The sequence below is a fragment of the Nerophis ophidion genome, linkage group LG09 (genome assembly GCF_033978795.1).
Source record: "Nerophis ophidion isolate RoL-2023_Sa linkage group LG09, RoL_Noph_v1.0, whole genome shotgun sequence".
Classification (NCBI taxonomy): domain Eukaryota; kingdom Metazoa; phylum Chordata; class Actinopteri; order Syngnathiformes; family Syngnathidae; genus Nerophis; species Nerophis ophidion.
This window is the reverse complement of record NC_084619.1, coordinates 65,490,258-65,515,690: the sequence shown is the minus strand read 5'-3', so window position 1 is coordinate 65,515,690 and position 25,433 is coordinate 65,490,258. Positions and strand designations below refer to the sequence as shown.

Genomic DNA, 25,433 nt, shown 5'->3' with positions numbered 1-25,433 from the left:
TCTATATTAGTGTACTATCAAAATGACTTTAGAATTCTTACATAAGTGTTATTATCAAGGCAACACATGATGTAAGTGTCTATATTAGCCTACTATCAAAATGACTTTAGAATTCTTACATAAGTGTTATTATCAAGGCAACACATGTTGTAAGTGTCTATATTAGCCTGCTATCAAAATGACTTTAAAAGTCTTATGTAAGTGTTATAATCAATGCAACACATGATGTAAGTGTCTATATTAGCCTACAATCAAAATTGCATTATATAAGTGTTATAATCAAGGCAACACGTGATGTAAGTGTCTATATTAGCCTACTATCAAAATGACTTTAAAAGTCTTATATAAGTGTTATAATGAAGGCAACACATGATGTAAGTATCTATATTAGCCTACTATCAAAATGACTTTAAAAGTCTTATATAAGTGTTATAATAAAGGCAACACATGATGTAAGTGTCTATATTAGCCTACTATCCAAATTACTTTAAAATTCTTATATAAGTGTTATAATCAAGGCAACACATGATGTAAGTGTCTATATTAGCCTACTATCAAAATGACGTTAAAAGTCTTATATAAGTGTTATAATGAAGGCAACACATGATGTAAGTATCTATATTAGCCTACTATCAAAATAACTTTAAAAGTCTTATATAAGTGTTATAATCAAGGCAACACTCGATGAAAATGTCTATATTAGCTATATTAGCCTACTATCCAAATTACTTTAAAAGTCTTATATAAGTGTTATAATCAAGGTAACACAGGATGTAAGTGTCTATTTTAGCCTACTATCAAATTTACTTTAAAATTCTTAAATAAGTGTTATTATCAAGTCAACACACAATGTAAGTGTCTATTTTAGCCTACTATCGAATTTACTTTGAAATTCTTATATAAGTGTTATTATCAAGGCAACACATGATGTAAGTGTCTATATTAACCTACTATCAAAATGACTTTAAAAATCTTATATAAGTGTTATAATCAAGGCAACACTCGTTGAAAGTGTCTACAGTAGCTATAATAGCCTACTATCAAAATGACTTTGAAAGTCTTATATAAGTGTTATAATCAAGGCAACACATGATGTAAGTGTCTATATTAGCCTACTATCAAAATGACTTTGAAAGTCTTATATAAGTGTTATAATCAAGGCAACACATGATGTAAGTGTCTATATTAGCCTAATATCAAAATGACTTTAAAATTCTTACATAAGTGTTATTATCAAGGCAACACATGATGTAAGTGTCTATATTAGCCTACTATCAAAATGACTTTAAAAGTCTTATATAAGTGTTATAATGAAGGCAACACATGATGTAAGTATCTATATTAGCCTACTATCAAAATAACTTTAAAAGTCTTATATAAGTGTAATAATCAAGGCAACACATGATGTAAGTGTCTATATTAGCCTACTATCCAAATTACTTTAAAATTCTTATATAAGTGTTATAATCAAGGCAACACATGATGTAAGTGTCTATATTAGCCTACTATCAAAATAAATTTAAAAGTCTTATATAAGTGTTATAATCAAGGCAACCCTCGATGAAAGTGTCTATATTAGCTATATTAGCCTACTATCCAAATTACTTTAAAAGTCTTGTATAAGTGTTATAATCAAGGCAACACGGGATGTAAGTGTCTATTTTAGCCTACTATCAAATTTACTTTAAAATTCTTATATAAGTGTTATTATCAAGGCAACACATCATGATGTAAGTGTCTATATTAGCCTACTATCAAAATGACTTTAAAAGTCTTATATAAGTGTTATTATCAAGGCAACACATGATGTAAGTGTCTATATTAGCCTACTATCAAAATGACTTTAAAAATCTTATATAAGTGTTATAATCAAGGCAACACTCATTGAAAGTGTCTATATTAGCTATAATAGCCTACTATCAAAATGACTTTGAAAGTCTTATATAAGTGTTATAATCAAGGCAACACATGATGTAAGTGTCTATATTAGTGTACTATCAAAATGACTTTAGAATTCTTACATAAGTGTTATTATCAAGGCAACACATGATGTAAGTGTCTATATTAGCCTACTATCAAAATGACTTTAGAATTCTTACATAAGTGTTATTATCAAGGCAACACATGATGTAAGTGTCTATATTAGCCTGCTATCAAAATGACTTTAAAAGTCTTATGTAAGTGTTATAATCAATGCAACACATGATGTAAGTGTCTATATTAGCCTACAATCAAAATTGCATTATATAAGTGTTATAATCAAGGCAACACGTGATGTAAGTGTCTATATTAGCCTACTATCAAAATGACTTTAAAAGTCTTATATAAGTGTTATAATGAAGGCAACACATGATGTAAGTATCTATATTAGCCTACTATCAAAATGACTTTAAAAGTCTTATATAAGTGTTATAATAAAGGCAACACATGATGTAAGTGTCTATATTAGCCTACTATCCAAATTACTTTAAAATTCTTATATAAGTGTTATATAGGGATGGCGTGGCGCAGTGGGGAGAGTGGCCGTGCGCATCCCGAGCGTCCCTGGTTCAATTCCCACCTAGTACCAACCTCGTCACGTCCGTTGTGTCCTGAGCAAGACACTTCACCCTTGCTCCTGATGGGTGCTGGTTGGCGCCTTGCATGGCAGCTCCCTCCATCAGTGTGTGAATGGGTAAATGTGGAAGTAGTGTCAAAGCGCTTTGAGTACCTTGAAGGTAGAAAAGCGCTATACAAGTACAACCCACATTATAATCAAGGCAACACATGATGTAAGTGTCTATATTAGCCTACTATCAAAATGACGTTAAAAGTCTTATATAAGTGTTATAATGAAGGCAACACATGATGTAAGTATCTATATTAGCCTACTATCAAAATAACTTTAAAAGTCTTATATAAGTGTTATAATCAAGGCAACACTCAATGAAAATGTCTATATTAGCTATATTAGCCTACTATCCAAATTACTTTAAAAGTCTTATATAAGTGTTATAATCAAGGTAACACAGGATGTAAGTGTCTATTTTAGCCTACTATCAAATTTACTTTAAAATTCTTAAATAAGTGTTATTATCAAGTCAACACACAATGTAAGTGTCTATTTTAGCCTACTATCGAATTTACTTTGAAATTCTTATATAAGTGTTATTATCAAGGCAACACATGATGTAAGTGTCTATATTAACCTACTATCAAAATGACTTTAAAAATCTTATATAAGTGTTATAATCAAGGCAACACTCGTTGAAAGTGTCTACAGTAGCTATAATAGCCTACTATCAAAATGACTTTGAAAGTCTTATATAAGTGTTATAATCAAGGCAACACATGATGTAAGTGTCTATATTAGCCTACTATCAAAATGACTTTGAAAGTCTTATATAAGTGTTATAATCAAGGCAACACATGATGTAAGTGTCTATATTAGCCTAATATCAAAATGACTTTAAAATTCTTACATAAGTGTTATTATCAAGGCAACACATGATGTAAGTGTCTATATTAGCCTGCTATCAAATTTACTTTAAAATTCTTATATAAGTGTTATATACAGGCAACACATGATGTAAGTGTCTATATTAGCCTACTATCAAAATAACTTTAAAAGTCTTATATAAGTGTAATAATCAAGGCAACACATGATGTAAGTGTCTATATTAGCCTACTATCCAAATTACTTTAAAATTCTTATATAAGTGTTATAATCAAGGCAACACATGATGTAAGTGTCTATATTAGCCTACTATCAAAATAAATTTAAAAGTCTTATATAAGTGTTATAATCAAGGCAACCCTCGATGAAAGTGTCTATATTAGCTATATTAGCCTACTATCCAAATTACTTTAAAAGTCTTGTATAAGTGTTATAATCAAGGCAACACGGGATGTAAGTGTCTATTTTAGCCTACTATCAAATTTACTTTAAAAGTCTTATATAAGTGTTATAATGAAGGCAACACATGATGTAAGTATCTATATTAGCCTACTATCAAAATAACTTTAAAAGTCTTATATAAGTGTAATAATCAAGGCAACACATGATGTAAGTGTCTATATTAGCCTACTATCCAAATTACTTTAAAATTCTTATATAAGTGTTATAATCAAGGCAACACATGATGTAAGTGTCTATATTAGCCTACTATCAAAATAAATTTAAAAGTCTTATATAAGTGTTATAATCAAGGCAACCCTCGATGAAAGTGTCTATATTAGCTATATTAGCCTACTATCCAAATTACTTTAAAAGTCTTGTATAAGTGTTATAATCAAGGCAACACGGGATGTAAGTGTCTATTTTAGCCTACTATCAAATTTACTTTAAAATTCTTATATAAGTGTTATTATCAAGGCAACACATCATGATGTAAGTGTCTATATTAGCCTACTATCAAAATGACTTTAAAAGTCTTATATAAGTGTTATAATCAAGGCAACACATGATGTAAGTGTCTATATTAGCCTACTATCAAATTTACTTTAAAAGTCTTATATAAGTGTTATATACAGGCAACACATGATGTAAGTGTCTATATTAGCCTACTATCAAAATGACTTTAAAAGTCTTATATAAGTGTTATAATGAAGGCAACACATGATGTAAGTATCTATATTAGCCTACTATCAAAATGACTTTTAAAGTCTTATATAAGTGTTATAATCAAGGCAACACATGATGTGAGTGTCTATATTAGCCTACTATCAAAATAACTTTAGAAGTCTTATATAAGTGTTATAATCAAGGCGACACATGATGTAAGTGTCTATATCAGCCTGCTATCAAATTTACTTTAAAATTCTTACATAGGTGTTATTATCAAGGCAACACATGATGTAAGTGTCTATATTAGCCTACTATCAAAATTACTTTAAAAGTATTATATAAGTGGTATAATCAAGGCTACACTCGATGAAAGTGTCTATATTAGCTATAATAGCCTACTATCAAAATGACTTTGAAAGTCTTATATAAGTGTTATAATGAAGGAAAGACATGATGTAAGTGTCTATATTAGTTATATTAGCTTACAATCAAAATGACTTTAAAAGTCTTATATAAGTGTTATATAGAAGGCAACACATGATGTAAGTGTCTAAATTAGCCTACTATCAAAAGGACTAGAGGTCTTACATAACTGTTATCATGAAGGCAACACATGATGTAAGTGTCTATATTGGCTATATTAGCCTACTATCAAAATTACTTTAAAAGCCTTATATAAGTTTTATAATGAAGGCAACACATGACGCAAGTATCAATATTAGCATACTATCAAAATGACTTTAAAAGTCTTATATAAGTGTTGTAATGAAGACAACGCATGATTAAAGTGTCTATTTTAGCCTACTATCAAAATTACTTTAAAAGCCTTATATAAGTGTTATAATGAAGGCAAGACATGATGTAAGTGTCTATATTAGCTATAATAGCCTACTATCAAAATAACTTTAAAAGTCTTATATAAGTGTTATAATGAAGACGACACGTGTTTATAATAGCCTACTATCAAATTTACTTTAAAAGATATAAGTGTTATAATGAAGACAACACGTGTCTATATTAGCATACTATCAAAAAGACTTAAAAAGTCTTATGTACGTCTCATAACAATGACAACACATGATATAAGTGGCTATATTAGCTATAATAGCCTACTATCAAAATGACTTTAAAAGTCTTCTATACATGTTATAATGAAGGCAACACATGACGTAAGTGTCTATATTAGCTATAGTGGCCTACTATCAAAAAGACTATGTATCGCAGGCTGAAGCAAATTTTTGTTGACTGAAAATGTAATTTATTCATTTAAATAGCATGTTAGCATGGATTACCTTGCAGTCACGCACTGACCAAATAAGCCTGATTAGTGAAGTATATTTATATAGCACTTTTCTCTAGTTACTCAAAGCACTTTTACATGGGTGGGTAAAGTGTCTTGCCCGAGGACACTCCCCCCCACCCCCAACCCCCCAGCGCACCTTTGTGCAATCGCGCACAGTATAAAACGTTTGTTGGACAAAATGAGACACCATTTTACATGCAAACAAACTGCTGCACCACAGTTAACACTACGGCGAGTTCAAGGACCGCCGAAATGAGTAGGACAGAACGACGTTGACCTTATAGTGTCATCAGCGTAGCGTACACACATATTAAACAGTAGGCTTTATAACACTTGTTTGTGTCATGTTTGCTCCTCAAACTAAAAACATCATTTTTTTTTCCATTTTCAATCCTTTTTAAAAATGCTCCAAGAGAGCCGAGAGCCTAAATTGTCGCTAATTGCTTTCCTAATTTTTTACAGAGCGATGTGACGACAAGGAAGAGCCAATTTGGAGACATAAGCAGCAGTTTGCATTCATTAATCCAGCATAACTTTGTGACTTTCAGTCTAATTATAGCCAACATAGTCAGAATTCCTCATAAACTCCATTTGCAAAATGTCACAAACTTATTAGAATTCAATTAATAATGAATGGCTCAATTAATTTTAAATGTCTTTTTATCCGTCTGTCAGATATTCTCTTTGATCCCACTTGTCTGACAATCTTGTCGCTATTTACGGCGCCAAAATACGCCGCCTCCGCCCGCCGCCGCCGCCTGTAAAAAAGTTTCCTAATGAAGTTTATCATGTGTGACTTGTGAATTTTTGAAAAGGGTGTTTTGTCGGTTTGCAGCGACTACGGCTGGGAACGCGGCGCGGGCGGAACCTGCTCCCCGGCTTTTTGGTTTCGTCCAAACAGCTTGCCTCAGAGCTGCATCACGGGACAGACCTTCCTCAACAGCACCGGGTGAGTTCCTGGAACTAGAACTGGGAACCATTTCTATAAAACTACGCTAAGTGAGGGTTGAATTGCCAAATAACTGTGACGCATACTTGCCCGGAACAAATTTTCTCCCGAAATACAGGCGGAGCTTGCCTGCCCAATGACCTTATAACTATAGAACGATCGAGGGCGAGTTCTTGGTTTCTTATGTGGGTTTATTATTAGGCAGTTTCATTAACGTCCTCCCAGCGCGGTAACAACACACAACAACAGCAGTCACGTTTTCGTCTACCGTAAAGCAGTTCGTCTGCCGTAAACAGCAATGTTGTGACACTCTTAAACAGGACAATACTGCCATCTACTGTACATGCATATGGTTGGAAAAATAGTGACAGAGAATAGAACAAAGATGAACTATTCAACCCTTAACTCAACAATGAGTAAATGAGTGTTATGTGTGTGTATATGTGGAAATAAATGAACACAAATCCAACTATTTCCTATATATATATATATATATATATATATATATATATATATATATATATATATATATAGGTGTGGGAAAAATCACAAGACTACTTCATCTCTACAGAACTGTTTCATGAGGGGTTCCCTCAATCATCAGGAGAATCTCCTGATGATTGAGGGAACCCCTCATGAAACAGTTCTGTAGAGATGAAGTAGTCTTGTGATTTTTCCCACACATACATATTGCGCTCTACCACGGTATCGAGCACTATTCTCTGGATAATCCAATCAAGACATATATATATATATATATATATATATACCTGCAATGAGGTGGCGACTTGTCCAGGGTGTACCCCGCCATCCGCCCTATTCTACGGTTTTTAGAGAGTGCAGTGCACAACCATGCACACAACAAGGAGACGAAGCAGAAAAACGAGGAATATACAGCATGTTCAGCATGGTTAGAAAAATACTGACAGAGAATAGAACAAGGATGGACAATTCAACCCTTAACTCAACAATGAGTAGATGAGTGGATGAGTGTTATGTGTGTTTATATGTGTAAATGAACACTGAAATTCAAGTATTTCTCATACATATATATATATATATATATATATATGTATATATATATATATATATATATATATGTATATATATATATATATATATATACATATATACATATATATATATATATATATATATATACATATACATATATATATATATATATATATACATATATATATATATATATATATATATATATATATATATATATATATATATATATATATATATATATATATTGTCTTTGCAGTCTATTCAATTGAATATAAGTTGAAAAAGATTTAAAATAACAAGTTGTCCAGTCCCTCTTTGTTCAAATGTGTTCCGTAATATTTTGCTTTTTAAAAGGTATCGTAAGGTTTTAGCCAACAACTGCAAAGAGTCCGGGAAGAATGTGTACTCGCCCAGGCGGCAGGCGTGTCGTCCCAGACCACCCAGAGGCCTCCGCTTGACCACCGGCGGCGACGGCGGCGGCGGCGAGCTGAGTGCCGGCGTTGGAAGCAACGTCACGTTCATGGTGCACCTGGAAGAGGTAAGCCACTGTATCCTGTAGGGAAGAGGTGTCAAAAGTGGTTTTCACTGAGGGCCACGTAGTTATGTTTGGCCCCAGAGGGCCGACTATTACTACACTGTGACAGACTCTTGCCGTCGTTGTGCGGGTTCAATGGACCACCCAGGAAGGACATGGCTTTTGCAGGTTTGACTCTTGTTTATTCTTTCAATAACACAAGCTTGTCTGCGGTCTGGTCGCTTTTCAACTCCTTCTCTCCTGCTCACTCCTCGCTCTCTTTCAGCCGGGCAGGTCGTCGCTGTCTTCGGCTCGCTCTCTGTCGCTCTCGGTACTCGGGTTCTCCAACTCCTTCTTCTGCCCCGATCTCTCCTCCTTCTCCTCCTTAATTCAACATGTTCCTACTTTAAAATTTGTCGACTGATTTGAAAAATTCCAACAGCAACCATTTCAACTCATTCAGACAATTCAAGTTTGTTTTACCATTTTCCCATCCATCCATCCATTTTCTACCGCTTTCTCCCTTACGGGGTCGCGGGGGGCGCTGGCGCCTATCTCAGCTACAATCGGGCGGAAGGCGGCGTACACCCTGGACAAGTCGCCACCTCATCGCAGGGCCAACACAGATAGACAGACAACATTCACACTCACATTCACACACTAGGGCCAATTTAGTGTTGCCAATCTACCTATCCCCAGGTGCATGTTTTCAAAAAAAAAAATCCAACTTTTCCCGATATTCAACATTTTTATGAAATTCCCATTGAAATGAATGAGACATTCTTCAAAGTTCCACAAGTCCCACATTTTTTATCTGATTCAAACTGTTCCAACTTCAAAATATTCAGCCTGTTTGGGAATTATGTGCTCTACTTCAGGAATTGTAAAAAGAAATCCAGGATTTTAGTTCAACTTCAGCATTAGAGCACTCACACGCAATTCCTTCAGGAATTGCCACATCTAGTTCTTCTTCTTCTTCTCCAGATTTTGGCGCTCTATCTTCCACATTTTTCATCCGATTCAAACCTTTCCAACTTCAAACTGTTTAGCCTATTTGGGAATCGCGGGCTTTCCCTGGACAAATTCCAAAGATTCCCAGATTTCCCAAAATTCCAGGTTTTCTGGGACATTTTTCCCATTTAAAATAATTTGGCCATTTTTCAAACTTCCACTATTTACACATTTTTCAACCTATTCAAAACATTGCACCTTCAACACATTTCACCATCCTGGAAATGTAAACTAACCTTTTTTCCCAAGTAAAAAAAAAAAAATCCAGGATTTTTTTTAAGAATTCACACCAAGAATTTCATAATCTAGTTATTATTAAAATGTTTTTCGGGACATTTTTCCCATTCAAAGTGAATTGGCCATTTTTCAAACTTCCACCATTTACACATTTTTCAACCTATTCAAACCATTACACCTTCAACATGTTCCTCCATGCTGGACATTCAAACTACCATTTTTCAAGTTTAAAAAAATGTATTTATATTTTTCAAAAATGGTTTGAATGTTTGATCATATATTTTTGCATAATTACAAAATATTTAAGTCAACATCATTGGAGATTACATGGATGTGACAGTTGCTTGCTGTCGTGCGGGTTCCAAGGACCATCAAGGAAGGATATTTTGCTCTGGAGCAGGTTTGACTCTTGTTTATTTTTAAATAAAGCTCAATTCAGGTCAGGTCGCTTTTCAGCTCCTTCTCCGCTGCTCGCTCCTCGGTCGCTTTTCAGCCGGCCGCGTCTCCGTCTCTTGTGTGCTCTTTGGCGCTCTTGCTCTTTATCTGCTGCGGACTCTCTTCCTTCTGCCCCAAACTCTCCTCCTTCTCCCCTTTTATACACTGTGAGGAGATATGTTGATTCGTCCTCCCGGCACGCCCCGCCTCTCCGCCCCGCCGCATTCTCCGCCTCCTTGCCGCCATCTTGGGCAGGGCTCCATCGTGTCCTGTCCCGCCGTCGGCCCATCGGCTCTGCCTCTCCACAATGGAGTAAATTTTTTTTCTCCCAAAATAGAAAAATCATACATTCAGTAAGAAAAGTTACAGTATAAAATGAATCGGCGGGCCACATCTGGACCCCCGGGCCTTGAGTTTGATACCCGTGCAGTATTGCATTGCACGGCGACGCGGCCGTGTTCAGCGCGGTGCTGATGTTACTCAGGCACGTTGACAAGTCGTAATTACCACATGGTAGCTAATTAGTATATCTCCGATTAGCATCGCTAATTAGCGCTATGCACAGTGTCGCCGGGGTTGACGATGTTTGAGTTAATCAGGTCACATCAGAGCTGCACGGCTGTTCCTAGAAGAGAGGAACGTGATTTTTAGAGGTAGGGGATGATAAAGGTAAAACATGCACGGGTACACGGAGGCAGGAACAACGCTGTTAATCACTGTTGTGTTGGACTTATTGTTTAACGATAATCCATGAACCAATACCAATATTTTGGTACTGTCATGTCTGTTGATCATGTTTTTGTTTGGCCATGTGCTGTTTGTTTTTTGGACACTCAGTTCCTGCTTTTTCACTCTTTTTTTTGTCATCATAGCAACCATTAGTTTCACCTGTGTCACATTTGGAGTCCGCACCTGTTTTCACTAATCATATCACTGTCGGACATGGACTTGGGCTTGGATTGTTTCTTCGATGCAGAGAATATTTTGAACGAGCCAGGCGTGAACGTGAGTACATATTTGTTGATATTCTAACAAAACTACACAAAAAAGGCAAACAATCGGCGCGCACAGTGGCGGAGAACAAATACTTGGCTACAAAAACAAATGACTGGAACAAAGGCTGTGAACTAAAAACGTGAAACAAAAACACTTGCGCTGTGGCATGAATAATAAACCAAAAACTTGCACTGAGGCATAAGTCCAAAAACTTTTGTGGCGTGGTCAAAAAACGAACAGCAAGGCATGATGGTCGATACATGGAAATGTGGTCAAGGTTTCAGAAGGTAAGGTAAAGTTGCCAGGACGAAGACAGAAACAGAATGGCTTAAATAATGACTGTGATAATGATTAGCAGGTGTGAGAACTGAGGACCGGGGCGTGACTTGAGGGCAAGGTGAAAATGTATGGGTTGTTATGGAGACAAAAACAAACCAGGAAGTGCAAAAACAGAACTGAGTGTCCAAAAAACAAAACATAACATGACCAAACATGACAAAAACGAAACATAATCCATAGGCGTGACAGTCACTTATTTTAAGGCCTACTGAAATGAGATTTTCTTATTCAAACGGGGATAGCAGGTCCGTTCTATGTGTCATACTTGATCATTTCGCGATATTGCCATATTTTTGCCGAAAGGATTTAGTAGAGAACATCGACCATAAAGTTCGCAACTTTTGGTGCTGATAAAAAAGCCTTGCCTGTACCGGAAGTAGCAGACGATGTGCGCGTGACTTCACGGGTTGTGGAGCTCCTCACATCTGAACATTGTTTACAATCATGGCCACCAGCAGTGAGAGCGATTCGGACCGAGAAAGCGACAATTTCCCCATTAATTTGAGCGAGGATGAAAGATTCTTGGATGAGGATAGTGAGAGTGAAGGACTAGGAAAAAAAAAAAAAAAAGACAGGCCAGTGGGAGCGATTCAGATGTTATTAGACACATTTACTAGGGTTCAATGTCTTTCCTGTGCGAGTTTGAAGTCGACACAACAAACGCGCTCAGAGGAGATAATGTTTGAAAAAAGGTGACGGGTTTTTACAAAACTTTTGTTTTGAAGGGGTAATTGCCAACTTCTTGTTGATTTTTGCTGAAGGATGTAGATGAATGAAATGTAGGTCTAAGTGAGACCTACATAGAGTTTTTTGTTTCATGTCTCTAGAGCGCAATTTTGAGTTTTTATTTTTTTTAAATTAGATCGCAATTTTCGCCAGTCCTGATGTGTGTGTCCAGTTTGGTGAGTTTTGAAGCATTTTAAGGGGGTCAAATTACAGCTGAAAGAGGCAAAAATTACATTTTTTAGGAAACTTTTTTTTTGAAGGGGTTTTTGCCAACTTTCTGTTGATTTTTGCTGAAGGAGGTCAGTGTATTAAATCGAGGTCTACGTCAGACCTACACAGATGTTTTGTGTCATGTCTCTACGACATTCTCAACGGAAGTTACCAGCAGTTTTGTATGTGTTTTTTCACGGGGGCGCTAGAGCGCAATTTTTTAGTTTTGGGTTTTGGTTTTTTGATTAAATCGCAATTTTTGCCAGTCCTGGTCTGTGTTAAATTTGGTGAGTTTCGAGGCATGTTAAGGGGGTCAAATTAAAGTGGCGGCGGTATAATAATAATAATAATTAAAGCTGCAAGCAGCGTTGGTCGGGTCCGCCTTTGGCTGCTGCCCCCACGACCCAAGCCCTGGTCTAAGTTAGACCTACATGGAGGTTTTTGTTTCATGTCTACGACATTCCTAACATAAGTTACAAGCAGTTTTGTCTGTGTTTTTTTCCTAGGGGGCGCTAGAGCGCAATTTTAATTTTTGGGGTTTGGTTTTTTATTTGATGGCAATTTTTGCCAGTCCTGATGTGTGTGGAACATTTGGTGAGTTTTGAAGCATGTTAAGGGGGTCAAATTACAGCTCGGCTTTTCTGGATGTTGTTGATAAATGGATTTTGCTTTGCATACTAGAGTATTAACTTGCACTTTGAAGCATTTTAACGGGGTCAAATTACAGCTCAAAGAGGCAAAAAACTGCATATTTTAGGGATCTTTGCGCAGGGGTGCTTTAAAGGCGCGTAAAATAAAAACAGGAGCAGTTTGAACAACTTTTAATCAGAAGGGTTCAAACTCTCTCCTGTGCGAGTTTGAAGCCGAAACGACAAATGCGCTCAGAGGGGATAATGTTGGAAAAAAGGTGACGGGTTTTAATAAAACTTTTATTTTGAACGGGTAATTTTTAACTTCCTGTTGATTTTTGCTGCAGGATGTCAATTATTGAAATGTAGGTCTGAGTGAGACCTACATGGAACCTTTAGAAATACAATAGGGTCCTCTATCCCAAAGGGACATTCGGTCCCTAAAAATGTGTATTGTCATTATTATGTCATATTCTATCACCTTCAATAGTGCACAAAAATGCAATAGTGATGTCACTACTAATAATGGATAGTTGGTAGTGTTGTGTGGTCTCAGGTGGAAACGCAATGCAACCCTTGCAGCATCCGGAATGTTCTTTCCTTTTACGCCCCGCTCTACCCAGCTTTTTGATTTTTATTTGATAAGCTTTGACTGCCAGTCGGCCGGTGGAAGGATGCTTTTTACGTTTGTTTGTGTTCAATCTTAAAACATTTTTACCAGAAGACTCTCTCCCAAAGTGAGTCCCTCGAAACAGCGTTGAGGGGAAGCAGTGTGAGAGGAACTAGGGCAGCGCCTCAGGAGGACCAGTCGCTCTTCTGTTTGATAAGCTTACTTTTTTTTTTGAAAGGGAATATTATTACTTACTGAATTAAAGGGGATATATTTTCTGTATTTGTGAGGGAGCAGGCAACATAAACACACACTCGTTGTGTGAATGTTCCAAAATTAATCTATTTTTAGGGACCGATGTCCCTTTGGGACAGAGGACCCTATTGTTTTTGTAAGGTTTTATTGTTATTATACCGCCACCTCTTTGAGCTGTAATTTGACCCCCTTAATATGCTTCAAAACTCACCCCTATGTAGGTCTGACTTAGAACTAGATTTCATATACTGACACCCTTCAGCAAAAATCAACAGGAAGTTGGCAAAAACCCCTTCAAAAAAAGTTTCCTAAAAAATGTAATTTTTGCCTCTTTGAGCTGTAATTTGACCCCCTTAATATGCTTCAAAACTCACCAAATTTTACACACACATCAGAACTGGCGAAAATTGCCATCTAATAAAAAAAATTAAAAAACCCCAAAACTCAGACAAAACTGCTTGTAACTTCCGTTAAGAATGTCATAGAGACATGAAACAAAAACCCCTATGTAGGTCTGACTTAGAACTAGATTTCATACACTGACACCCTTCAGCAAAAATCAACAAGAAGTTGGCAAAAACCCCTTCAAAAAAAAGTTTCCTAAAAAATGTAATTTTTGCCTCTTTGAGCTGTAATTTGACCCTCTTAAAATCCTTCATAACTCACCAAACTGGACACACACATCAGGACTGGTGAAAATTGCGATCTAATAAAAAAACAAACCCCAAAACTCAAAATTGCGCTCTAGTGCCCCCCAAGGAATAAAACACTGACAGAACTGCTCCTAGGAAGAAAACACAGACAAAACTGCTTGTAGGTAGGAATGTCGTAGAGACATGAAACAAAAACCTTTATGTAGGTCTCAGTTAGACCTACATTTCATTAATTGACATTGTTCAGCAAAAATCAACAGGAAGTTGGTAATTACCCCTACAAAACAAAAGTTTTGTAAAAACCCATTACCTTTTTTCAAACATTATCTCCTCTGAGCGCGTTTGTTGTGTCGGCTTCAAACTCCCACATTGAACCTTTCTGATTAAAATTTGCGCAAAAACTGCTCCGGTTTTGATTTCACGAGCCTTCAAAAAACTGCTGCGCTGATGCTGCTGCGCTGCTGCCGTCTCAAAATGGCCGCTTAAAAGCAGGAAACACCAGCGTGACCACACAATGCAGAGGAGGTAGGTACCGTGCGGGACTGGGTGAAAGAAGGACGCACCAGTTTGACTCCAGGATACCGAGAAGGTAGGTAACGTGCAGGTAAAGATATGTTGTCTGGGTGATGGCAAGAAGCACCAACATGTATTTTGGGGGAATTTTCCATTGAAATGATTGGGATATTCTTCGAAGTTCCACAATTTTCATCTGATTCAAACTGTTCCAACTTCAAAATAGTCAGCCTGTTTGGTAATTGTGTGCTCTACTTCAAGAATCAAAAGAAAAATTCCAGGATTTCAGTTCAACGTCAGCATTTCCTTCAGGAATTGCCATCTTGGGCAAGGCTCCAGCGAGCCCTGCCCCGCCGTCCGCCCGTTGGCTCCGCCTCTCCACATACACCATTTATTGTATTTTAATAGTGGATTTCTTTTAAAAACTAAAAAATGTCAAAAAAAATATGTTAAATTGCAATAATATCACCTCAAAATGTAATGTATATTACTGTAAATGGAAAAACTGTACTGTTGTTTTTATGGTTAAAAAAAAAGGCACCTCAGTTGCCAGAATTTTACTGTAAAATTGGCATTTGTTTTTTTTTTACTGTAAATAAAAAAAGTGCAATTTTAGAGTAAAATGTTGGCACCCGATCTGCCAGTTTGTTTTTTGTTTTTTTTGTACTGCAAATCAACAAGTGTAGATTTTGGGGTGTATTACTGTAAATGCCCAAACTGCACTACAGTTTATTACAGTAAAAAAAAAAAAAAGAATAAAAAATTAAAAAAATGTTTCATTCATAGCACTTTTCTATAAAATATTAAAAAAAACTGAACTTTTTTTTTTTTACAATACACTGAAAAATCTACACTTGTTGATGTGCGGTACATGTGCGATGAGATGGTGACTTGTCCAAAGTGTATCGTGCCTTCCACCCGAATGCAGCTGAGATAGGCTCCGGCACCCCCCCACGACCTCAAAATGGACAAGCGGTAGAAAAATGGATGGATGGATAGAAAAATGCTGTAAAAAGCACAGTAAATATGGTAAATTGCAATAATATCACCTCAAAATGTAATGTATATCAGCGCTCCCCAACCACCGTTACCGGGCCGTGGCCCGATTGGTACCGGGCCGCAGAATTTTTTTTTATTAATTTTTATTAAAAAATAAACTAAAATTAAAAATTTAAAAAATGTTTTTTATTTTTATTTTTTTTAATTAAATCAACATAAAAAACACAATATACACTTACAATTAGTGCACCAAGCACAAAAACCTCCATTTTTCATGACAAAGAAAAAAAATTGTCCCCGGGGCCGCGGGACAAATTATTAAGCGTTGACCGGTCCGCGGATACAAAAAGGTTGGGGACCACTGATGTATATTACTGTAAATGGAAAAACTGTACTGTTGTTTTTATAGTTAAAAAAGGCACCTCAGTTGCCCAAATTTTACTGTAAAATTGCCATTTGTTTTTTTACTGTAAATAAAAAAAAAGTGCAATTTTAGAGTCAAATTTTGGCACCTGATCTGCCAGTTTTTTGTTTTTGTTTTTTTGTACTGCAAATCAACAAGTGTAGATTTTTGAGTGTATTACTGTAAATGCCAAAACTGAATCACAGTATATTACAGTAAAACAAAGTACTGTTTTTTTTTCATTTATAGCACTTTTCTATAAATTATTTTTTAAAAAAACAATACTTTTTTTTTTTTTTTTTACAATACACTGAAAAATCTACACTTGTTGATGTGCGGTACAGAAAAAAAAAAAAAGTGTTGGCCCTGTGATGAGATGGTGACTTGTCCAAAGTGTATCGTGCCTTCCACCCGAATGCAGCTGAGATAGGTTCCAGCACCCACCCCCCCCCCCCCCCCCTAAAATAGACAAGCGGTAGAAAATGGACGGATGGATAGAAAAATGCTGTAAAAAGCGCAGTAAATTTCACAATTTGACTATCAAATCTATTGCTACTTTTACATTGCACAATTTTGTTGGCTAACTTGCTTTGAAATTGTTGTGTGATTGCCAGATTTCACGGATTTCCAGGTTTTCTGGGACATTTTCCCCATTCAAAATGAGTTATGCATTTTTCAAGAATTCCAGGATTTCAGTTCAACGTCAGTATTTCCTCCAGGAATTGCCATCTTGGGCAAGGCCATTTATTGTATCTTAATAGTAGATTTTTTAAAAACTAAAAATCGTCAAAAAATATGTTAAATTGCAATAATATCACCTCAAAATGTAATGTATATTACTGTAAATGGAAAAACTGTACTGTTGTTTTTATGGTTAAAAAAAAAAGGCACCTCAGTTGCCAGAATTTTACTGTAAAATTGGCATTTGTTTTTTTACTGTAAATAAAAAAAGTGCAATTTTAGAGTAAAATTTTGGCATCTGATCTGCCAGTTTTTGGGAGGTTTTTTTTTTTGTACTGCAAATCAAAAAGTGTAGCTTTTGGAGTGTATTACTGTAAATGCCAAAACTGCACCACAGTTTGTTACAGTAAAAAAAAAAAAAAAAAAAAATTGTTTTCATTTATAGCACTTTTCTTTTACAATACACTGAAAAATCTACACTTGTTGAAGTGCGGTACATGTGCGATGAGATGGTGACTTGTCCAAAGTGTATCGTGCCTTCCACCCGAATCCAGCTGAGATAGGCTCCAGCACCCCCCCCCCCCCCCAAAAAAAGTGCAATTTTAGGGTAAAATTTTGGCACCTGATCTGCCAGTGTAGATTTTTGAGTGTATTACTGTAAATGCCAAAACTGCAACACAGTTTATTACAGTAAAAATAAAAAATACATTTATTTATAGCACTTTTCTATAAAAATTTTTTTTTTTTTAAATGTACTTTTTTTTTTTTTTTTGCAATACACTGAAAAATCTACACTTGTTGATGTGCTGTACAAAAAATGAACAAAGTGTTGGCCCTGTGATGAGCTGGTGACTTGTCCAGGGTGTATCGCGCCTTCCACCCGAATGCAGCTGAGATAGGCTTCAGCACCCCCCCGCGATCCCAAAATGGACAAGCGGTAGAAAATGGATGGATGGATAGAAAAATGCTGTAAAAAGCACAGTAGCCACAGGCTGGCCTGGGAACGCCTCGGGATCCCCCGGGAAGAGCTAGACGAAGTGTCTGTGGAGAGGGAAGTCTGGGTTTCCCTGCTTAGGCTGTCGCCCCCGCGACACGACCTCGGATAAGCGGAAGAAGATGAATGGATGGAAAGCACAGTAAATTTCACAATTTGACCATGAAATCTATTGCTACTTTTACATTGCACAATTTTGATGGCCAACTTGCTTTGAAATTGTTGTGTGATTGCCAGATTTCCCAGGTTTTCTGGGACATTTTTCCCATTCAAAATGAGTTATCGATTTCTCAAGAATTCCAGGATTTCAGTTCAACGTCAGGAATCGCCTCATCTAGTTACCTTCCGATGCTTGCTTGTGTTTTCTCACTTCATTGCCTGTCATCTTCTATTAGGGGTTTGTGACACACCTGATGGGACGGCTCGGAACCGGCACTCCGGCGTCGGACCTGCTCAGTTACAAGTCTGAGCCGTGGTGACAGGTGTTGTTGTTCTCCCCTCGCCGTCCACAGGGAGACTCGCTGAGGACCAGCATCCAGCTCGACTTCGGGGACGGGATCCGGATCACTTACTCCAACCTGAGCCGGGCCGACGACGGCATCAAACACGTCTACAGAGCGAGCGGGATTTACCGCGTCGCCGCCTCGGCTGAGAACAGTCAAGGATCTGACAGCTGCACTCTCTTCTTGCACATCAGCAGTACGCACGCCTGACACTTTTACGTGCAGCGGGGAAATGCAGGGGACTAATGAAAAACATTTCATTCCGCCGGTGCAATAACAATTATACAATAATTGTTGTGTTTGTACTGAGATATTTGCATTCCTGTCACAGGTCCGGTGGAGCGTGTTTATCTCTCTGCTCCCATCGTGGCCGTCAGGGGGAAGGAGACCAACTTGACCGTGGTGGTTTGGCCGGGTCACATTCCGACCTTGACCTTCTTTTGGTGGATCGCCAATAGCTCCGAGGTGAGACGCTTCCATTTCACTGCCCCGTTTCCATATGAGTTGGGAAAATTGCGTTCGATGTAAATATAAACGGAATACGATGATTTGCAAATCATTTTCAACCCATATTCAGCTACAAAGACAACATATTTAATGTTCCAACAGCAAATAATCATTAACTTTAGAATTTGATATCAATAAATACTGATAAAGTCGAGGAATGCTCATCAAACACTTATATGGAACCTCCCACAGGTGTGCAGGCTAATTGGGAACAGGTGGGTGGCATGATTGGGTATAAAAGCAGCTTCCATGAAATGCTAAGTCATTCACAAACAAGGACGGGGCGAGGGTCTCCACTTTGTTGAACAGTTTTAGAAGAACATTTCTCAACGAGCTATTGCAAGGAATTTAGGGATTTTTACCATCCACGGTCCGTAAAATCATCAAAAGGTTGAGAGAATCTGGGGAAATCACTGCACGTAAGCGATGATATTACAGACCTTTGATCCCTCAGGCGGTACTGCCTCAAAAACCGACATCAGTGTGTAAAGGATATCACCACGTGGGCTCAGGAACACTTCATAAAACCGCTGTCAGTAACTACAGTTGGTCGCTAATGCAAGTTTAAACTATACTACGCGAAACAAAACCCATTGTAGAAGTCTCCGTCCCAGCTTCTCGCTGCTTCATGGGAAACACCACACTTTGGCAGAGTAGTTTACAACACTTTTAATATTTCTTTACACTTTCAATGTTCATGAGTCTTTTCAGTTTTTCATCAGCTCACTACCTCACCATATTCGCCTTTCGGCGTCAATCCCCAACAGGGCCAGAGCATTTCCCTCTTGCTCCCGCGTGTCTGGCATTCACACTCTCTGTGCCACCCCCGCTCATGGTCTCCAACGCTGCTGATAAAGGGAACAGGTGATTAGATAACTCGTCCCAGCTGAGGTATCCGCTCACCTGATTGCTGCTTCATGACCAGCTGCTGCACATGCAACGCCCCTCTCCACACCCATTTATCAACAACACCCAGAAACGCCGCCGGCTTCGCTGGGCCCGAGCTCATCTAAGATGGACTGATGCAAAGTGGAAAAGTGTTCTGTGGTCTGACGAGTCCACATTTCTAATTATATTTGGAAACTGTGGACGTGTTGTCCACCTGAACAAAGAGGACAATAACCATCCAGACTGATATCGGCGCAAAGTTGAAAAGCCAGCATCTGTGATGGTATGTGGGTGTATTAGTGCTCAAGACATGGGTAACTTACACATCTGTGAAGGTACCATTAATACTGAAAAGTCCATACAGGTTTTGGAGCAACATATGTTGTCATCCAAGCAACGTTATCACGGACGCCCCTGCTTATTTCAGTAAGACAATGCCAAGCCACGTGTTACAACAGCGTGGTTTCGTAGTAAAAGAGTGCGGGTACTTTCCTGGCCCGCCTGCAGTCCAGACCTGTCTCCCATGGAGAATGTGTGGCGCATTATGAAGCGTAAAATACGACAGCGGAGACCCCGGACTGTTGAACGACTGAAGCTCTACATAAAACAAGTATTGGAAAGAATTCCACTTTCAAACCAGATAAGGGATTTTCCAGAATTATCCTAGTTAATGTGTCTAATAACATCTGAATCGCTCCCACTGCCCTCGTCTTTTTTTTTCTAGTCCTTCACTCTCACTATCCTAATCCACGAATCTTTCATCCTCGCTTAAATTAATGGGGAAATTGTCGCTTTCTCGATCCGAATCGCTCTAACTGCTGGTGGCCATGATTGTAAACATAATCTTCAACAATTAGTTTCCTCAGTTCCCAAACATTTATTGAGTGTTGTTAAGAGAAAAGGTGATGTAACACAGTGGTGAACATGCCCTTTTCCAACTACTTTGGCACGTGTTGCAGCCATGAAATTCAAAGTTAATTATTATTTGCAAAAAAAAATTAAGTTTATGAGTTTGAACATCAAATATGTTGTCTTTGTAGCTTATTCAACTGAATATGGGTTGAAAAGGATTTGCAAATCATTGTATTCTGTTTATATTTACAGCTAACACAATTCCCCAACTCATGGAAACGGGGTTTGTAAACTTTTGACCACAACTGTAAGTGGAATTTAATGACTTTCACACCAATAACATTTAAGGTGCTAAATCGTTCAGTTCCCCTTTAAGCACTTAAAGGCCTACTGAAAGCCACTACTACCGACCACGCAGTCTGATAGTTTATATATCAATGATGAAATATTAACATTGCAACACATGCCAATACGGCTGGGTTAGTTTACTAAATTGCAATTTTAAATTTCCTGCGAAGTATCCTGTTGAAAATATCGCAGTATGATGACGCGTGCGCGTGACGTGACGGATTGTAGCGGACATTTTCTTCCAGCACCGATCACGGCTATAAGTCGTCTGCTTTAATCGCATAATTCCACAGTATTCTGGACATCTCTGTTGCTGAATCTTTGGCAATTTGTTCAATTAATAATGGAGACGTCAAAGAAGAAAGATGTAGGTGGAAAACGGCGTATTAGGGGGCGGCATGGCGTAGTGTGTGGAGCGGCAGTGCCAGAAACCTGAGGGTTTCAGGTTCGCCTCCCACCTATTGACAACCAAATCACTGCCGTTGTGTCCTTGGGCAGGACACTTCACCCTTGCCCCCAGTGCCGCTCACACTGGTGAATGAATGATGAATGAATGATTGGTGGTGGTCGGAGAGGATGTAGACGCAAACTGGCAGCCATGCTTCTGTCAGTCTACCCCAGGGTAGCTGTGGCTACGGATGTAGCTTACCACCACCAGGTGTGAATGAATGATGGGTTCCCACTTCTCTGTGAGCGCTTTGAGTATCTAACAATAGAAAAGCGCGATATAAATCTAATCCATTATTATTATTATTATTGCGGCCGGCTGTAGAAACACAAACACAGCCGGTGTTTCTTTGTTTACAAAGGTGAAGCTTTACTATGGAACAGAGCGGTCAATATGGTTCTCTGCCACATGTTGACCGGCAGGTTTCGGTGAAAAAAAATGGTGCTAATAAGTCAGCTCTTACCGTGGACATGAGCGGAGCTTGCGTCGTTTCTCGTGCACCTGTCAAAGAGGCAGCTGCGAGTCGCTTGCCTCCTCCGACCGGCCGCCCCCGAACATGGGATGCTTCCACCATCGAGGAGGGGCTGAGCCTCGTTGAGAAACGTGGCTTCCCTCAGAGACACCGGCGGTCACCACACCCGCGGCCACACCCCTCCGACTTTCAGGTACGACCATACAATCTCACTAAAACACGAGTAACACAATAAGCTGCTGTGTTGGATCCGCTTTGGACTGGATTCTCGCGGCTGTGTTGGATCCATTATGGATTGAACTTGCACAGTATCATGTTAGACCCGCTCGACATCCATTGCTTTCGTCCTCTCCAAGGTTCTCATAGTCATCATTGTCACCGACGTCCCACTTGGGTGTGATTTTTCCTTGCCCTTATGTGGGCCTACCGAGGATGTCGTAGTGGTTTGTGTTGTGGTTTGTGCAGCCCTTTGAGACACTAGTGATTTAGGGCTATATAAGTAAAAATTGATTGATTGATTGATTGATAAGGGATTTTCCAGAATTATCTTAGTAAATGTGTCTAATAACATCTGAATCACTCCTACTGCCCTGTCTTTATTTCTTTTTTCTAGTCCTTCACTCTCAATATCCTCATCCACAAATCTTTCATCCTTGCTTAAATTAATGGGGACATTAGCAGACATTTTCTTCCGGCCTGATCTCAGCTATAAGTCGTCTGCTTTAATCGCATAATCACACAGTATTCTGGAACTCTCTGTTGCTGAATCTTTTGCAATTTGTTTAATTAATAATGGAGACATCAAAGAAGAAAGATGTAGGTGGGAAGCGGTGTATTGCAGCTGCCTTCAGCAACACAAACACAGCCGGTGTTTCCTTGTTTACATTCCCGAAGGTGAAGCTTTACTATGAAACAGAGCAGCCAAGCGAATATGGTTCTCTACCACAGGTCAACCGGCAAGTTTTGGTGAGAAAATTGTGGTAATAAGTCGGCTCTTACCGTAGACATGAGAGGAGCTTGCGTCGTTCCTCCTGGACCCATCAAATAGGCAGCTGCAGACTCTCTTGCCTCTTCCGACCGGCCGCCCCCGAACGTGGGATGCTTCCACCGTGGAGGAGGGGGAAAAAAAGCTCAGCCCGGCCCCAACGGCTGCCTTTGCTTCGCCTCGTCGAGAAACGTGGCTTCCCTCAGAGACACTGGCGATCATCACACCCGTGGCCACACCCCTCCGACTTTCAGGTAGAACTATACAATCTCACTAAAACACTAGTAACACAATAAGCAGATAAGGGATTTTCCAGAATTATCCTAGTAAATGTGTCTAATAACATCTGAATCGCTCCCACTGCCCTCTCTTTTTTAAATGTTTTTAAAAAAAAAATTCTAGTCCTTCACTCTCACTATCCTCATCCACAAATTTTTCATTCTCGCTTAAATTAATGGGGAAATCGTTGCTTTCTTGGTCCGAATCGCTCTAGTTGACAGTGGCCATTATTGTAAACAATGTTCAGATGTGAGGAGCTCCACAACCCGTGATGTCACGCATACATCGTCTGCTACTTCCGGTACAGGCAAGGCTTTTTTTATCAGCGACCAAAAGTTGAGAACTTTATCGTCGATGTTCTCTACTAAATCCTATCAGCAAAAATATGGCAATATGGCGAAATGATCAAGTATGACACATAGAATAAGAACATATCATTTCAGAAGGTCTTTAAGATATTCATCTGGTAGCACTAATTTGCAATATTGTCTGTCTTCCTTTCAAATGCAGCCGATCATCACACTGGAGGCGAGTATCTCCTACACGTTCCAGAAGGAGGGAACAAACAAGGTCACCGCCCAGGTGGCTTCTGGGAGCACGGTGATGCAGGACTCCAGAGTCCTAACAGTGAAAGGTTAGTGCGTCACTTTAATTGCTAACATGAATATGCAACATGCCGTCTCTGCTAGTCGCATGAAATGTCAAAGCAAGCCCACGCCAAATCTTGACTCCAATTAACTCCAACTTTGGGGGGGAAAAAAATGCATCAGATGAATGTAAAATGAAAACTGGAAGCAGTACTCATGTGGAATACTTGTTTTTCTTTGCCAGAGTTCTTCAGGTCGCTGCTGTTGTCATTCTCGCCGGCGCTTGACGAGCACAATCCTGACATCCCAGAGTGGCGGGAGGACATAGGCCGCGTGGTGCAGACGGCTCTGTCACAGGTACGTCAAATCCCCGCTGCGGCACGTGGACCGCCGGCGGCTCTCTGGGTCATTACGGTTTTATACCTCTGCCGGTAGAGCAGTCGCGGTGTTTTATGGGCCGTGACGGAGATCTTTTTTTTTTGTCGCTTTATGTTGTGCGGATATAGACTACTTTTTAATGACCGTCAGAGTGGACAGTCAATGCTCTATTTTGAAACCGCAAAAACCGAGCCGCGTTTTAACACTTCAGTTGGACCTGGACATACTTGCCAACCCTCCCGGATTTTCCGGGTGACTCCCGAAATTCAGCGCCTCTCCCGAAAACCTCCCGGGACAAATTTCCTCCCGAAAATCTCTCGGAATTCAGGCTTAGCCAGAAGCCACGCCCCCTCCAGCTCCATGCGGACCTAAATGAGGCCAGCCTGTTTTCACGTCCGCTTTCCCACAATATAAACAGCGCGTCTGCCCAATGACGTTCTAACTGTAGAAAAGGGGTCGGGAACCTTTCTGTCTGAGAGAGCCATTAAAGCCAAATATTTTAAAATGTATTTCCGTGAGAGCCATAGAATAGTTTTTTAACACTGAAAAAAACTAAATGCCTGCATTTTTTTTAGTAAGACCGACGTTTTTAGACTATTGTAGGTCTCTTATTATTTTTGATTAACATTGTTATTCTGAAGCTAACCATCCATCCATCCATCCATTTTCTACCGCTTGTCCCTTACGGGGTCGCGGGGGGCGCTGGCGCCTATCTCAGATGAGGTGGCGACTTGTCCAGGGTGTACCCCGCCTTCCGCCCGATTGTAGCTGAAGCTAACCAATAATAAATAAAATACTTCTTACCATGAATGCAACTTCTTGAACAGGTGTAGTAGAAAACGGATATTTTGACACTGTAATTACCGACGTAATTAGGTAGGTAGGTATTGTTATTGTCCAAGAACAACAAAACTTTCTTAATGACTGATTGATTTGATTAGACAAACAAGCAGTGTTAGGTTCACAGAACAGCTATGGGAAAAAAACTATAGAGCAAAGCATATATACGTATCACAACATACAACTCCAGACTTGCAACATAGGGGAGGGAGTGGGGGCTACGGTGGCGGGGTGCAGCTCTTCAAACACTGCCCAGGGATTTGCGTCAAGGGCGTTGGATAAATTATTCATTACTTATCGTGTTGAGCAATGTCAGCTAAGATTTT

At 38.8% G+C, this 25,433-nt stretch overlaps 1 protein-coding gene across 1 annotated transcript in view; it reads left to right on the top strand.

Annotated features, from left to right (window-relative positions):
• Nucleotides 1-25,433, top strand: part of sorcs3b (sortilin related VPS10 domain containing receptor 3b) — a 227,568-nt gene that overhangs the window by 171,899 nt on the left and 30,236 nt on the right. The window contains exons 17-22 of the mRNA XM_061911586.1: nt 6,685-6,798; nt 8,170-8,353; nt 18,533-18,719; nt 18,855-18,988; nt 23,813-23,936; nt 24,134-24,246. Of these exons, the coding sequence (XP_061767570.1) occupies nt 6,685-6,798; nt 8,170-8,353; nt 18,533-18,719; nt 18,855-18,988; nt 23,813-23,936; nt 24,134-24,246 (856 nt within the window). The remainder of the gene's footprint in view (nt 1-6,684; nt 6,799-8,169; nt 8,354-18,532; nt 18,720-18,854; nt 18,989-23,812; nt 23,937-24,133; nt 24,247-25,433) is intronic.